The sequence below is a fragment of the Sinohyriopsis cumingii genome, chromosome 6 (genome assembly GCF_028554795.1).
Source record: "Sinohyriopsis cumingii isolate HCF-2022 chromosome 6, ASM2855479v2, whole genome shotgun sequence".
Classification (NCBI taxonomy): domain Eukaryota; kingdom Metazoa; phylum Mollusca; class Bivalvia; order Unionida; family Unionidae; genus Sinohyriopsis; species Sinohyriopsis cumingii.
The window spans coordinates 88,738,952-88,757,267 of NC_142966.1; the positions used below are offsets into that span (position 1 = coordinate 88,738,952).

At 35.3% G+C, this 18,316-nt stretch overlaps 2 protein-coding genes across 2 annotated transcripts in view; one reads left to right on the forward strand and one right to left on the reverse strand.

Annotated features, from left to right (window-relative positions):
- Window positions 1-3,696, reverse strand: part of LOC149797400 (glutamate receptor 2-like) — a 196,476-nt gene extending 192,780 nt beyond the window's left edge. Inside the window, exon 1 of the mRNA XM_089962177.1 lies at window positions 3,069-3,696. Coding sequence (XP_089818303.1) covers window positions 3,069-3,165 — 97 coding nt within the window. The 5' untranslated portion in view covers window positions 3,166-3,696. The remainder of the gene's footprint in view (window positions 1-3,068) is intronic.
- Window positions 3,697-5,108: 1,412 nt separating this feature from the next.
- The window catches only part of LOC149797401 (glutamate receptor-like), a 142,985-nt gene continuing 129,777 nt past the window's right edge, over window positions 5,109-18,316 (forward strand). Inside the window, exon 1 of the mRNA XM_089962179.1 lies at window positions 5,109-5,287. Within this exon, the coding sequence (XP_089818305.1) occupies window positions 5,203-5,287 (85 nt within the window). The 5' untranslated portion in view covers window positions 5,109-5,202. The remainder of the gene's footprint in view (window positions 5,288-18,316) is intronic.

An 18,316-nucleotide genomic window follows, 5' to 3' on the forward strand; every position in this document is an offset into this window, starting at 1 on the left:
GTTCCGAATTAATTCCAATATTGAATGTGCTGATGTAAGCATAGCCTTGAATAGGTTGATGTACATTTTCTTCATGCTACATTCTGTATACTATTTGAAGTTAGCTGTTTGTTCTGTCAGCCATAACATTGTTTGTTAATATTTAATTGTCAGCTTTGCCGCTTGGGTCTCAAAGTTCGAAAGAAACTAATTCTTCTTTGCTTGTTATCATTAGACTCTAATTGATGTGCATTTTTAGTTTTACATTTTCCCCTAGCTCTGTTTGTTTTGGAAATTTTCTTACAAATGACCGATAAAAGAAACATTGAACAAAAATAATCAGGTATTAGAGCAAAATGTTTACTTAATTTTCTAACCTAGTCATATGATTTTATTTAAACTTTGTAGGCAACATATGTTATTTGTGTAGATATGTAAAACGCTGTTATGTTCATCATCCGTATAATCTTTTGGGTGTAATTTTCAGGAAACCTTGACAGAACAAAGAATTTGACGAAGTCAATTTTAATAAAAGATCAAGCAATAATTTAACTTCCTTAGCTAATTGGACGAGTGCAAAAGCTTTGTAGATAACGTAAATCGTTGTGTCGATGTGTAATGGGGATTTAATATATTCCTCAAGTTAATATTGGGTAAATGTTTTGAAAAATTGTCAAACATTTGTATTATAAAGAGTCAAGTAGTTGTTATTTCCTAAACGTCAGGAAGGAACGGTTATGAAGATGGGCAATAAGTGTTAGATCTTTTTTACGTGAGGTTTTCATTAGGAAATATACAATTGAAAATTCTCGAAATGTAGAACTTTAACTGGAAAATTTTCATTACTTCCACTGGGCTATAATGGAAGAGTTAACTGTCACATATATAAGTAACATAAGGGGTTGCATAGCTAAGGGACGCATAACATGTAAGAAGTGCATTATACATGTCTGTAACTGTACCAATATCTAGGTACACTTCTGTGATGAGTGGTGATATTGTCCGCGTGTCTACGTGTCTGTCTGTCTGTCTCTCTCTCTCATAAAGCCTGTCATCGCATCTCCTCTCTTGCTATAGCGATGACTTTATGGATGAATTTTTAAATGCTCAGTAATTGTTTTCCAGAAAATGAAATAATGTGGGTTTACATGTTTCCTCTTGGCTCAAAGTTGTATCGCCCGTGCTTCCTGAACGATTTCATTTGGTGGATATTTGTGCAATTATCATGAGACTGATGAAATCAGTTTTTTGTGAAGTAAAGTTTTAGGGAGACATTGCTTGTGATCTATATTGGAAATCGATGATTTAGATGTTCAGTAAGATGATACTTTGAAATATAAAGGGCTTGCATATCCGTCTACTAGTTGTTCAACTAAGACGAGAACGATAAATTGAGAAACTAGTCAACTGAGTAATCAGTATGATTTTATATGAACGGAATAATCTCTGCAAAATCAAATCATCAAGAGGACCGCACTACTTGTTAAATATAAACGCGTGTGTATAATCTTAAACTCTAGCTTCGGAATCACCGCGGCAGCATCCGTTGGCCTTGGTGTGATGGGAACCGCAACAGCATCAGCCATAATAGGCATGTCAAACAGATTTGCTGTCCAGGCTCTAACGATAGTAACCGGTGTTACTGATGGTGCTAATAACATTAGCTCGCTACGGCTGAATTCATAAATACGTGTTTATTCAGAACTTCTTGCTGCCTCTGCTTCAATACAACCAATGAACTGTTATCGAACTGTTATGATTAGCATCGCGATGTTCTAAGCTGTGCTGGTAGAAATGGAAAATCACCGATGACTTCGTACACTGATACCGAACGGTATTGTTAGCGACCCAAATTATGTAATTAAATTAATGACAGTGAAAATCGTGTAACTGTTTACTAGTGAAGATCATTAAGTGGCTCGCCGTTTACGCTAGCTTCATTTGTTGCGCAAAATATTTGAGTATCCATAATGTGATCGCATGGCACCCTTTTGACAGTGTTATCGTTTGAATATACAAAGAAACAGTAATAGTAGTAAATATATTTATAAAGAATTAGTAGTTACATTTCAAAAAATTATATTGGCCACATCGTTTTACGATAAATGCAAAATAGATTATGCTGGCGTTACAATTATTTTTACTGCCTACATTTTACCCCTACCGCATGTAATCGCATGGGACAAGCGGACCAAAAGTAGTAAGGCCATGGGGTATAAAAAGCACTGACTCATATCAGCAAGCCCCGTTAAGAATGATCATTGTGATACTACTCGTGTAGAATTCAATTAAGGGCAAGTATCATCTTCTCGTATAGGGATTGCTTGTCTATGCACCCTAAATCTCTCTACATTGTCTTCAGTTTCTCCTAAAAATTAAAAAAGGAATTCCTATTTACCTCAGATGATGCGTTCAATGTTTCCTCTTTACATGTGTCAAAACATTATTTGTCTGTTTCCGTGTGAACTTGCAAGACAGAAAATTGTATGGGTCCTATTATTTTAAGACAGAGGACATTCGGCCCAGTTTTTTCATAGATCGAAACATTCCTCCGTCGAAAACTATTCTTCTGTGTCTGTGCGACAGACAGAAAGTGTAACGGATACATACAATTTTAAAACAGATAATTCGGCCTAAATGTTGCTTAACAACAGTCTTTAAACTATTATTATATGTAACCAAAAGAGAAATTGAAGTGTACTTACAATCCCTGCAGTAATCGACATATTCCTTATAAATGAATCTAAATTTCTGCACCCACCCACCCCGTCTTCATTATATGTTTATTGCTATATACAGTGACGAGAGATGAATATTTTCAATTTAAATAAAAATTTAAATTTCCCGTGTTTAAGCTATTTTTCGTGCTCTATTGGATATAATTAATTTTTGCAAATATAATTGTAAGAGCTCAATGAAAGCATACGATATATAGAACAAAATATGATTGTATTGTTTGACGTAAATACTTCAATATGCAATCTGTGCATGATTAAATATGATGTGATGCTTTTCATTCATATCTACACATGATTCTAGTGAATATAACTTTAAATATTTTGATGATTAAATACATTTGAAACACATACCTATTTGTACCGTATGAGTGTCCATGAACGGTATACGTTGGTTGCCATATACAAAGACCAAATACCGAAGAAAAATTACCACTGCAAAAGGATCCATCCTTCTCGTATAATTTTGATTTGAAAATTGCACAAGGGCCTTCAGAAAATTGGATAATTGTTTTTCAGGCTTGCAAGTTCATGTCAGTATATCGCAACAGATCAGTCTCAGAAGATGAGTCGGTGCATGAATCGTGAATATTATTTCTTCCAAGTTTAGATCCAGAGAAATTGTGCGTAGACAGATTCCAGATAGGGATAGCGTATTTAACCCTCTTTGTCAATTATCAGCTTCTACTCACATTAATTCTTGCACAATGAAAGCACATAACACCAATGTTTCGCTTGCTCCAGCGCCGCCAAGTTGTTCTGGAGCTTAAAGAATGGCTGGTATTCGTCATTTCTACGCAGTGCTCCGGCAATAATCAATTTAGCCCAGTGGAGACCTTACATTTCCTCGCTTATCGAAGCCATTACCAAGAGGTCGATTCGTACGCTACCAAACGGATTTGCAACACAAATTGTAATCCGACAAGGTATAAAAAGTTAACGCAAGAAAAGGGATTCTAAAATTTTTGTCTAGACAATCTCTAACAGCGAAATTCATTAATGCCTGATTTTTCTTCTGTAATTAGAAGCAGCTAACTTCGGTTGGTGGGCGTGATTAATGACATATGATTCTTAACAAGGGAGAATCAGTATAATGTAAGGAAAGAATGAAAAATATGTACTAGCTCATTGTATACACTAATAAAAACTGAAAATCGTCTGCCATTGGAAATTGTCCATTGAAATTTCGTTCTCACACCGTGTATATTGCGAGCTCAGGCTCAACTAAAGAAACTTGAAGAACATCTGCGATACAAAACAAATATTTAATCTTTGCACTAATGCTGTATTTATATAATGTTCGGTGCGTCCAGTTAAATCTTGCAACTTGGTGTATTTAGATTCTCTACCTGCCTGTTGAATGGTGACGAAACTATTTTAAATCTATTTGTCTATACGTACACAATTAAGAACATAGTTTAGACAAAAGGTATCCTTACATCCTTACATGCGACGATCATTGTCAAGAAGACATAAATGTCTTGATGGTATTAAGTTACATCTGCAATTTTCTGCAAACCCAGAGTTAAGAAACAAATCAATATTATCTTATGTTTGATATAATATTCATCAAACCTGACATAAATTTTATATATATATATATATATATATATATATATATATATATATATATATATATATATATATATATATATATATATATTCCATCTACCTATCAATCTCTTTACCGGAATAAACAAACATACTGATGTATATCTTCTTTTAACTGGTTTTGTGTGTAGATATATACACAGAATGGTACGAGAAGACTAAGGAAGAATCATAGTGTACGTGATAAATACATGCATAGATACTGGTATAAAGCTATCGATCCATACATACGTACATAATTAAGGAAATACAGACTTATGAATGAAGGTAATCGAGTCCATCAGACTGAGTATGCAGATGTTTCTATTTTGTTATTGGTTTTTTATTCTTCTTCAAAACTTAAGGATTCTATTTCAACATGTAAATTGTACATATGAGAACAAAATATGGAAGTTTTTTACCAATGCATTAAAAATGGACATTTCTCGCTTTGTAAACCGAATCTGTAGGCTCTGCCATCTTTAAAGTAAATATCATATGCATGTTTCGTTCAACGGATACATCATGTACACCGCAAATACGTCCATTGTACAACGACAAAAAATGAGGCGATACACGCATTAGATCAAATAGTATTACAATTACAGTACGGGCTCATTTTATGTACTATTCCCGCTGAGGGTATTTCGAACGAGTCAGTCGGCCAACCGGTATTTTCTATTTAATGCACGTCTGTGTCATTGTGGGGGATCGCTTTCCATTTTATTTGAGCCTTATTTGATTACGCTCAGAACTGAATCACATAATTGGCGCGCGCATGCGTCAAGTGCAGAAAATCTATGGTTGAGTGTTGGTACAGCACAGTCCTACGTAATGGCGTGTTTTCATCTTGAAGTACAGATATGAAAATTTTCTTTTCCTCTTCACAGAATTCGACATGAAGACATTGATACCATTTATTGTGTTCATGCTTACCATTGATTATCAACGACATTCATATTGCCATGCCACATACGCTATAGGTAAGTCAGTTTTCTTTACCCTTCCTCCTTTTTTTTAGTTCTTTCTCTTCGTCTTGTATTATATCAGCTGATGTCTGTAAACAATACTAAGGAAAAAATCGGACCATATTTTAGCTTGCATGAAGATAATAGTATTATACCGAATGCAAATCTTTCTTTATGGAGAGGACATACATCGGGTTAAGATCTCAATGGAAATTAATGTACACCATGCCGAAAACTACTTTTATTTAATAATGAATGCCACGAATCTGAAAAATAATTTTACGATTGGTTAAACAAATTCCTTAACTGCAATCAGAAGCGCAGAAGGTTTTGTCTCTTGTGTACGTAAAGAAAAGATCGATAAGCATTTTCCCCTTGGGAAGAAAATGATAAATGCCTATGCAAGGTTCGGCTCCTCCCACCAAATAAATACTGACATGTATTTCCCAGCGGACTACGAAGAATTATTTAAAACAGAAAGCTTTTGATCGACCGGAGGTCATTGCACATTATGTTAGACAAGAAAACGGAAACGTACGCGTGGTCGCGCACGGGGATCCATGCTGATGGCCAAGTCGTTATTGACGAAAATGATCCCAGACTGACCTTGTCAATTTTATTTCCTTTAATCCAATAATACAAAAGAGGCTAAGATATGGAATTACAAATTACCAAACGATTTTATTACACAGTATAAACAAATATCTAAATAAATAGTTTAGAAAATATGGGGAAAGACTTTATCTGATAATCACTATGCATAAATCGGATGGATATCATTTAAAAATTCCAAGAAATCGTGAGGAGACATTTTGAGGACCAAAGAAGAAAACGAACAAGAGTATGAATATACATGTTATTCCTATTACAATTAATACAATTATACATGGTTTAGTATTTTTTTTTTAAATATCATCAATTATCAGATTTGTCTCAATTTAAACAAATAACCTAAATGTATGAGATTTAAAAGTTCAATCAAATGCATTACTATAATTAATTATGAAATTCGTTTTCTATTTAAACATATTACCAAAAACGTATAGGATCTACAAATGAATCTTCGATATAATTTAGTATAAATTGTATTCTTATTGGTATAACTGTAAAGCTATTTTTGGCATAGAATTTCCATTTTATAACATATCAGTCTGTCGTGTGCTAGTTGTATCTATTATTTACACGGCGTATTATAATCTACTTCTTAAATCAAGTTATGTTTTCTTTCTCAGGGTTATATTAAGAACAGCCTTCATTTAAAATCCCCCGTCCCTTTTAAGTCTTTATATTATTACGTAAATATATTGTTGTCGATGTTTGTTTGTTTGTTTGTTGTTTTTTTTTTTTTTTGGGGGGGGGGGTTGCAGTGAGATTGGGGTGTTTCTGAATTGCCATACTATGTGGCCCAATGCCTTTTTGCATCGAATTAAGCTATAATTTCCTTTTGTTACAGATAAAAAATGCCTACATTTTAGCACAACTTATATTTTATTTATATTCATGTAGATTCAATGGATACTGGTACCTTTTGAGCATGCTTCTTCCAAAGTATTAATTGATTTTCATATATTTGCATGTCATATTTAAAAGTCACTGATGTTACTAAAATAAGCCGTAAATTATATAAAAATTAAGTAACGGATACTGTTTATTTGATAGAAAAACCTCTGATGACTCTAGAATGCACAGAGTTTTTCATGCAAGTTGTTAAATAAAGCACACCCTCATTATAATGCTACCTTCTGGAATGAAAGAGTATACCGCCTCAGATTATGACCACTAGAAAATAATAATAATAATAATAATAATAATAATGATAATAATAATAATAATACTAATAATGAGCTATTTCATGGAATAGAACACTATATGTGTCTATTCACCGATTGTTCTTTTTAGTGTACGAGTTTTGTCCTGATTGTTGATATTAAAATGTGGGAATATATATGTATATATATTTTTTTCTTTTTTTCTTTTTTTCTGGCCTGAGCTATGAGGGTTTATGGATTGATGATGTCGGTCCATAAGTCCGTCAGTCCGTGCTTCCGTTTCTCTGGTGTCCATACTTGAAATACAAAGTTTGAAGTTAGGAAACTGTTGCTTGCAGAGGCATATGACTTGGTATATACATATTTAATGACCACTAAGAACGGAGTGAAAATATGGTCATTTCATGGATTGCAAACCAGTTATACTCTAATAGGCGGTTTTCTTGTATATACACTTGTATTCTGCAGAATCCTGTTTTCTAAATCAGCCCCATTAAACTGCTTTCTCATTTGGTTTTGCTTTATAAACATTTTAAAATTTATATTTTCCAGATGGGGATATTGTGCTTAAAATCCTTCATAATTCATGTCAAGCAAAATCAAGGATAATCCAGTTTACACCCGTATACGCGTTTCATGTGGATTTCTGACGAAATATCCGTTTTGGAAACACAAAACTACATCGGCTATTAACAGGTGCTGTAGTTCTTTTGACGATATCAAGGATGAAGAAAAATAAACCAGTTTATTTAGTAAAACAAAACTTCTAACCTTCGTACATATTGTAGTTATATTTTTTGTCTTGGAGATTCTAGAATTTTTTATGGTAAACATAAACTCCATGGGTCTAAGTATGAATGAATTTAAATGACACACACATATATTCGATCACCTATGTATGTATGTATGTATGTATGTATGTATGTATGTATGTATGTATGTAATGCATGTATGCATGCATGCATGCACATACGTACGTATGTATGTGTATATGTGTAGGTATAATTATTCTGGTAATGGAAGGCAAGCGGTATGGATCCATTTACTTTTTCTTAACGAGTTCTTGATGAAATAATGGAGTCTTTAAACACAGAAAATATATTTCAGTCGGCATCTTTATAGACCGGCTCTAGTGTGTTTGTGTCTATACTGATAAAATGATTGTTCGTATTATTCTTTTTTTTTCATCCTTCAGTCATATATACAGTAAAACATAACTAAGCGATTTGCGTGCAACAACTTGTTATTTAACTGTAAAGTTAAAATTTATCTCATCAAGAGTAGGCACCTGAATTACTTTTTTTATTTAAAGATATTATTTGTCGAAACGTAGTTCGGACAATAAACGAATACAGTTCTGTTGCTGCAAATGAATGATGATCTTCTGTAACAAAAATTAATCTACTATTGCAGACATCAAGGTGGCGCTCTAAAGTATCGTATCTTGCATAAGGTTAGATTTATAATAAAAAAGAATTTCACCGGCTTTCCTCACTGGTTATACTGGCGTTTGAAAGAAAAAGACTTTGCACATATCTAAGGTATTGTTCAAAAGAACTTTTCAATTATTTTGGTGCATGATTGATTAGTGTAATTGGGGTTATATAGTATACAGTTTGGCCTTACTTCCGATGTGCACCTATAAAAAATAACCGCTGTCTCTGCTTTATCATTTTCCATTCCTGGATTTCAGAGGTAAATTTGTAGAACAAAAAGAGCCGATAACTGTTTTACAGTTTATATATTTGGTAGTTCATTCATTGCGGGTTTAGAAGCTTGTATTGTCTGGTCTGACAAAATGTATTTCTCTAGTTGGATAAACTGCTAAAAATGGTGTATTTAGACTTATTCAGGCTGATCTATTCAGCACGAGGTAGCAGTGATTTTAGTTATCTCCTGCAATTTCTACATTGCACAAAGACATTTCAAACACAGTGCATGAAAGTAACATAGAGGTATAACAACATTATCTCCACTGTGCAAGTTGCAAAATGTAGACAACTTCATCTTATACCCGACACCCTCTCAGAAGTTCATAATATATGTAGAGCTCCACAATAAAGAACACATGGATATTATGTTTTGTTGACATAGCAACCAATTTTATGCTGAAAGACAGGAAGACGAAACTAGCCAGAATTATTCCTGTGATGTCACCAATATATTTTGCAGTTTGAAAAGGGATAGTAGGTCGAGGATATTTGCTATTGTTCTAACACTATACTATATAAGAAAGCGATATTGCTTTGTCATCATTTATTTCTTAATTGTATTACAAATTAATGAAAAGAAACAGTTTTACCAGATATTTCTTTCACTTAAATGCAACAGTTTTAAGTACAAGTTGATCTTACCCATGTGTTCAAAGACATTCTAATTTCCCCATAACGAACTCATTGCCCATTCAATACTACCTCTAGGCATATTGTGTAAGCAAAATAAGCATAACTAGCTTATTGTCCTGCAGAACATCAATGCTAATGTACCATTTTATTCTGAACTTCATTCATAAGAAAAATATTTGCACAAATTTTCATATTTGTTTTAAAATGACTTCTCTACCTTGTCCTATTTTGCATAGGATTAGATTTTACAGAAAAGAATTTCCAGGTCTTTTCTCACTGGTTATACTGGATTTTTAAGAAAGACCTTGCATATGGCTTAAGTATTGTTAAAAAAACTTTGATTCCCTTTATTATGATGTATGACTGATGAGTGTAATTGGGTTCATAGATTATACAATTTGGCCTTACTTTAAATGTGCACTTTTCAAAAAACTGCTATCTCTGCTTGGTTATTTTCAGTTACTGGACTTCAGAAGTAAATTGTAATTAAAGATTTATTTTTACATTTTATATATTTAGTCTTTCATTGCACTTTCAGAAGCTGATATTGTCTGTAACTGCTAAATATAGTGTACTTTAGACTAGTTCATGCTGTTTTTTTAGCACAAGGGAGCAGTCATTTTAATTACTTATGTGCTTAGCTCATGTACAAGTTCCACAAGTACAATATCCAAAGACATTTCACCTCAGTACATAAAAGTAATATAGAGGTAGGTATACCAGCATTCTCTCTATTGTTCATGTTGTACGTGTCAACAACTTTACCTTTCACTCGACACCCACTCAGAAGTTCATAATATCTGACGAGCGCCCCCAAACGTATCCCAAAGGTATCCCAAAAGTGAGTATAACTTGTAACTAGTCCTTTGTGAAGTATTGCTTACGTAATTTGTATATTTGTAAAACCCACATCCGCTACTGGTGTTAGCAAATACACTTGACAGCTATATATTAAACGTAAATTTTCCATTGTTTTTAAGCCTACAGAGTTTTTCTGTTTAAATACGATTTCCGTGTATTAGGTGTTTTGTGCCAGTAGAGTAATATTGCTTAGATACGATTTCTGTGTATTAGGTATGTATTACGTATCGGAAGACCATCTCATAAATTCGATTTCTCATTGCATGACTGTTCTTTTATTGATTTTCATTTATGTATAAATTCTCTAACTTATTCATGTGGTGTAAGACAGGTTTCTACTTTAAAGGAATTATTTTGTACTTAATTGGCTAAAAAAAAAAATACAAACGCACTCGGCAAAAAACTTTGCAATATTGTGAAATTTTAAATTGTTAAAAGGAAATAAACAAGTTGTTATATTTGTAAATGTATATTAACGCATTGGTTTTCTTCAAAACTTTTTGGAGATGTAATTATATTCCTTATATAAGATTTACGAATGGCACACATCTTTATAATCGAATGAATTTGGAAATTACGCGCTTTCAGAAAAAAAAAATGTTTGTTAGGAATCCATTTCTGCGATGTTCATTGATTTTTCGACGCGCATGCCATGCCTTGGATTCTAACATTGCACATGTAGTGTGGCAAGTAACTTATGCTATAACCCAATATCGACTGCAAAGGCGCGATGTATTCTAGACTGTACACAAACACCCTCAGTGCCTAGACCTGTTTTAAAGTATACATATGTCGTGTTTTATAATGTGATTCCAAAAGTAATATTTAACTATGGTGATATAATTTGTTATATCTCTGTGATTATCTGTGTGTGTGTGTGAGAGAGAGAGAGAGAGAGAGAGAGAGAGAGAGAGAGAGAAATGTGTAATACTATCGGTTTAATATCTTTCACTCCTATATTTTTCCCATGTTAAAACTATATCCTTGTAGTCCTAGTTTTTGAAAGTAAAAGTTTTTCCAGGAATCATATGACGCTTGAATATATATACACAGACACACGCACACACGCACACACGAATGGTGTTTGAGAATATGCTAGTTTGTTCATGATCGAAGAAATTTATTCTGAAATGGAGCCATATATTGAGTCTATATGTAGGGTCATAGTAGAGTAGGTAAATAGGTGTGGAGCTATTCTGAGTATAGCAGTAAGACTGAAGTGGATAGAGAACGTAGTTATTGTGACACCGTACAAAGGAGACAAGGATGGGGGCAGACGGGCAGTTAAGGAGTTTAAGTCGATTGGTAAGGTTCTGTAACGAAGGGACCCAGTTACCTGAATTTGTGGATGCAATTCGAAATGTTGGCACCCTTTCAGCAGAGAAACGTTAACTTCAATGCCAAAGCAGACGGTGGTGCCAGTTCGAAAAGCCATCGACAACGATAATATCTGGTGCCCCAATACTGTTTATGCTGGTCAAGCGAAACTGACAAAACGTTCGTTGTAGATGCCAACAATGACACCATCGCTGACTGAAGAACAATGGATGCATTCTTTCATGGATAGCGGCGCAAATCAACATTGTCATAGTTGCCTATGACCTCAGACAGTGTTCAAAGTAATGTTGCTGGTTTATTCACATGACAGACATCATCACAACAGGGAGTTTCAGCACCACGACATATATGCATAGCGCTTCAGGATAATATCCGAGTAAATTCGTAGATACGCTCTGGATTAATGAAGTTTGTCTGAGAATAAATGGACATCAAGAACCATCCGAAGAAGTGTTGCTGGATTTTGAGAACAATCATGATACCGTCGTTTGATGGCATTCAAGAGCGTGATCAGAATGTTCATTCAGGTCTGCAGATATCGAAGCGAGTTTTCGCAGATTTATATTCGATCTATTATTTCTCACTGGAATATACGGATCTTTTTAGACATTCCGACATTAACATACATTTTCCAGCTCGTGTAGCACCACCATCTATTATCACGTCAATGTTACTCTGACACCTGATCAGATTAAAATGCTACAATCAGCATCGAAAAAGAATTATGGAATAGAACTATTACTCAAATCAACAGTGTTTCAAGGCCCAAATAAATTATCACTGACAGAAGGTCAGCGCGGGTACTTCAGTTACGCCAGGAAATCAAGACCAGTATTAGACTTAATCATTCTGCGGGTGCCATTAATGTTATAGCAAAGATTGGTGGTATATTTCCACTTTTTGCAGCTACACAATCATTGATTGCAGCTGCAGCGTATGCACGCGCCATCAACACGGGCATTATTAGAAAACATTGTCCGTAATACAACACCACCAACAACCACGATGATATCAGCGACATCAACGAACTCGGAATTCGATTTTAGTTTTCCAATCCCAATAAAAACATCCGAATCCGCTACAGGATCAAGTAGAAGCTTAGAAATCGCACTGGCGCAATTTCAAGTTTATAATTGTTTACCAAACATCAGATAAAAATCATCTGGTGGATTACCCGCCGAAACATTCACTGGTATTCGCGAAAAATGAAAACGGATGAAACCGTCAAACAAAATCGTTACTGGAACGTCGTGGGAAATCGAGAAGATCAAATATCGCAATCACAGTACATGAGCCAACGCTGTGCCGCCATTTAAATATAAACGCCAGATTATGCCATTGCTATATACAATTCGTCAGAACCGCGTTGGGTTGGCCTTTGTCAGCATCTCCTCTTGTTGGACCATCAGAACAACAGCGATCACATTATATATATATATATATATATATATATATATATATATATATATATATATATATATATATATATATATATATATATATATATATATATATATATATATATATATATATATATATATACATACATACATACATACATACATATCTGACAAACGGGTATTTCGAAACATTCCAGATTATGGAACACACGAACAATGGATGCTCCTGGAATATCTGGATTATTTTCTGAGGGGACATTTTTGTTGTTGTTGAGTTTAATTATAGTGGCGTGCGCACAATTGTGCATGTGCCACTTTTTTCTGACTGCACCGCAGTCTGCTAGTTGTTCCTGGGGAAGGGGATGGTGCCAAATCCCCCAGGCTTTTATGGATTCAAGGAACCCTGATAGTTTGGCCTTAGTCTGTGGGTCCATAAAGTTCCCTACAGTTGAATGGTTGGCTGTCATTAGTGGGAAGGAGAGCTCGGGAACGGTCCTGCTTGCTTCACATCGCTGATTTCTTGTTGCATTTGCCTGGTGTTTCTTGCGATTTTTTTTGTTATTTTTTTTGTTTTTTCGATTTTTATCTTTTTCTTCTTCAAAATTTTCTAAAAGGGGGGGGGGTATGTTCTATGCTGTTATAGAGGTTCTTAGTAGAAATCATGTATGAACAGAGATTTTCAAGGTTATTATGGTTTTACTAGTCGAGGTGTTTAGGGTGTGTTTCCTACGTTATATTATTTATAAGTTTTTAGATATTACCTCTTTAAGTTATTTATTAATTAATGTTTTTAGAGATTGAATGTTATTTATACTTTATTTAGCAAGAGACCGGAGTCCTAGCCGATTACACGGTTCGTTAAGGACATCTAGGACCGGAATCCTAGCTGATTACTCGGTTCGTTAAGGACATCTAGGACATCCGATTTTGCGGTTTCCTTAGTGTTTTATAGGTGCTTCGTAAGTGAATTATTGATTAATACTTTTATAAATTGAATGATATGTTATGGGTTTTCATGTGGTGGCTTCTAAATTTATTTAGCTAGTTACTGGGTCTTTTGGTTTTGTGAGGATAGTAATTATATTTTGTTCCTAAGTCCTGCTGAGTCTATGAATTGATTTATATTTTTATATGCTGATTGTTTATTTTTGTTAAAGTCCATAAGTAACTCTGGGTATGTGTGTGGTGATCCAATCTTTTTTTGGTTTTTGATAAATATTTTCCGAGCGGGTTGATATTTTGGGCATATATTGAATACGTGGTGTAGATCTTCGGTGGTGTGGCAGTTAAAGCAGTTAATGGTTGCTGGTTTGGGTCCTATAAACCTTCAAAAACTGCTTGCTAGTTTAGTTTTTCCAGTTATTATCCTGTTTATGGTTTTCTGTTCTAAATAGGTACCCTTAGGTAGCTGTATGTTCCTATCTACGTTTTTTTTGGTTTCATGGTGCTTTTTACCTTTTGTGGAGGAGTTCCAAAAATCTTGCCATGTTTGGTCTATATAGTTAAGCTTGAAAGAGTTTTGATCTCCTAGTTTGGTGTTTGCAACTTTGTCTGCTGTTTCGTTGCCAGAGATTCCAACATGAGGGGACATAAGACTGCCACGGGTGTGAGTAAATAATATCCTGAAGTGTACTACTACAAGATAACGTATTTACCAGTTACTTACCAAGTACACGCAAGAATACCCGAGGAATAACCTCATGCAAAAAATCATCGCAACGATACAGCATCTAAACCAGGTAAGATCCGACGCTAAATTCTACCGTGATGCGCTTGCCGTAACAGAAAATAGCAGAGGTGCGTTTTCCACATTAGTTCACAAAGGTGTAAAGATGACATATAAAGATCGGTTTCTTGGCCATTTCGGGATCACCGAAGACCAATTGATGACGTTCAAGATAAATCAATTGACATCATTGGAATGCAAAATGGCATCAGCGACATTGTTCATTAGAGTTTGAAAAGATCAACGAAGCATGGACAGCAATAGCACTTCCACCAGATAACATCAGACACAACAATGACACCGTTATTGGATCTCCTCATGTCATGTATCACCGACCATCGTCAACATCACGTCCACGATATCCGTGAATCTCATCTGTGTCGCCGTCGACAGCATTGATCAAGCAGATATCGCGAAATACAAACAAGCACAACAAGGACATATTCTCTACAGTTTCTCTCAGGAGGTTCCCCCAGTCAGCTTGATTTTATCAGTGCCTGTTAATCGTGTTTACTTACGATGTCAAAATCAGTCTTAGTCACTAATCAGTTTTCGTCTTACTGATCAAAAGAGGCATTTATTGGATATTCGTAGTGCAGAATTAACCGTGAGTTTGCATGTGAGCAACAATGTCTTCTGAGACGTAGTATCGTCGCGATTGACGGTGTAATGGTTCAGGCCATATCCCTATGAGACCGTAGACCGTAAACGGTCTTGGAACGACCAACTTTTCATGCTTCAGTTGCATTTTAATTAAACTCATAGCCGTTAGTATATAATGTCCAACACCAACGCGTTCGCCAACGGGCTTATTAGAGAAATTGAAATACTTAACGTGGACCTCTACAAACTCATCAGTGATCTAGGGTTGCCAGACATAGTCCAAAACACTATAGCTGGGTCAAAAAACCGTTGACGACGCCATCGCGTATAGGCATTCTTTCTTTGGAATTCTCTCGTGAATCGCTAGCGATTTGAGGATTCTCCGTCATTAATTTCTCTTGCTGTCTCACACGCATTCCATTTTTTACTTAATATTCTTGACATAACGCTTATATTATTTTCTGTTTGGCCGCTACAAATTTAACGAATTCGACAACTTTTCTTCATCACAGACCCAAGCGATGGACGTTGTCCTTGTTTGCAGGAGTAATTTGATGAATTGATATTATACTGGTTGTGTATATCTACGTTCCTCGCGTCGTTGTTGCAATACCTCAAAATCATCTGTGATTTTTTTCAGGATCAATTTGATCAATAAGTTGGATACCATCTTTGTGTAGTTTTTAAATGGCAGAGATAATCGCATTAATATTTTCTTGAATTAAAAATATAGTAGGTAATTAGTCACGCACGCAGTCAGACTAATTAATGAAAGATACTTTAAATATGATTTTCGATTGGTTATGGACAAAATCAACGGCGATTATCATTGCCCAGTGATTATGGTCAACATCCCTCGTTCACAGAAGAATCGCCATACGACTAAAAGATTATGTTGACGCATACGAGGAAATGTTAGAGCACCACAGGGCCACTGATGAATCAGAGAAGAAGCTAAAAGAAAGGATGAGACTTAAATCCAGCAAGATTCAATGTGAGATGAAGTGATTTATATTCCAGAGACTGCGATTTATGATTTCCTAGATTTGTAGTGCTCAAATGATTTGATAGTTGCATAAAGGAAATAGTTCGTAATTCACTTCCAAGTAAATTATTCTCACATCGCAGGGAAAATGTCCAGATCTACCAGTCCCATTATGCTATTGTCCAGCAGATCTTACCACAATTGAAACTGTATGTGTGGTTACACACCGGATAGGATCAGATGATCCTTGTTACCACCTTTAAGTTCACCAGGTTCATATAAATACCTGACCGTCACGTTAGCGAGTAATGGTTTATGTGAGGCAGTGTCGTGCCGCTTAACATGTATGTGTTTCTTCGTGATTGGGTTCATAGAAATTCCACTGGTGACTTCGTTGTTTAACGCGGCTATTACGCTTGGTAGTCTTGGTAGTCACATTCGCGAGATCTCGTCGTTTTGGAAAGTTCCTGAGCTTACTGATATCCAAGCAATCATCAAGCACTTGTTTGATTAAATAGTTCAACGACTGCCGGATCACGATGTATTGCGATGTGTCCACGTCTGATTTTGACATTATGTTGTTGTTGCATCAGCCATGATACTGCACCAAGAAATTCTTTGCCAGGATCAACCTGTAGCAATCCAGGTCATAGTAAAGGTCCACGTTGATAAATTCGTTTAAACGGAGTTGTAAATGAAGTAGTAGCTGGTTTAGTTGATAATGGTTCCGCATCTTTGTATCTAATACAACGTCGACGACCGTTAACGCGTATTTGTATGTCAGTCTCTTTTGTTCTCGTTTTCGTGCTGAGCCAGTTACAACATTGTCATTGAGGTAAAAATATCTGCCTGATGAACTTCATTGGAGTGCTAAAATCAAATCATCTATATTGAATCGTTTTAGGCAGTGGCATATAAATTTCCAGCATTGACTGTCGGGCCAGCAACGGCAAAATCGCACCTTCTGCATCAGCGTGTTTGCTAATCGCCGCTTTGCCTTTCCAGTATCCTCTTGGACTATAATAAATCTATTCCATTATTATAAATATCTGAAAATCAATTGCCCGCTCACCCACCACCCCAGATAGTTTACCACTCATCGCCGATCTTATCAACAAGTTGACCAGTGACTCCCTCATATTTATTTATAGACTTCAGCGTCTAAATCAGCTTGACGTTGGTGATATGGCGTTATTGCAGATCTTGATTTTTATACGCGACATAATGAGCTAGATCAATAGCATTTACTTGAAATTCACCAGCTTTTTCTTTGAGTTTTTATTCATTGAATCTAAAATCAAGTCTACTTCCATATCTCAGAAGTTGTTTCTTGACGTCTCAAATTTGTATATTTATGTACCACCTTTCACGCACGCACCTGTAAGTGCCGTCGAAGATTCGTTTCCGTTATTGTTTTTAATCCACAGGTATCAGTGACTTTTTTTTGCATCAAACTCAATATTAACTCATACACTTATCATATTTGTACAACATGAATGTGATTGAGTTCCCAGCAACACGACAGAATGAGTCAGTCAAGCATCATCCGGCAATTGCCAAACTCTGCCATTATTTTTGTCCCATCTGGGCTTGATAAAACTCAGTTGTTATTTAACCTGATAATGAGATTGCTCAAATGGGTCGAACTTTATTTAGTGGCAACTTCCGTGGATGACCAACGATGCTATAATGTTCTTAAGGAATTCAATGAAAATGTAAAAGGTTTGAAAAACAATAAGAACGGTGACCCTGTATATAGTATTAATAATTTAGTGGTATGCAATTTTATACTCGACAATATTTACACGATCCACGAACATGATATCGTATTGGTCTTGAAAAAAAAAATCTTTGGTTGAGCAACCTACCACCGCCGCGGCTTTTTCTTTCCCCACTAAGAACATTTGATTTATAAAATTGTTTAAACGTCGATGCAACCCCAAATCTTGCGATGACATTTTCTGCAAGTATTTTTGCAACCCTGTATCAAAGTTATCTGCCCGACCCCATCTCAATT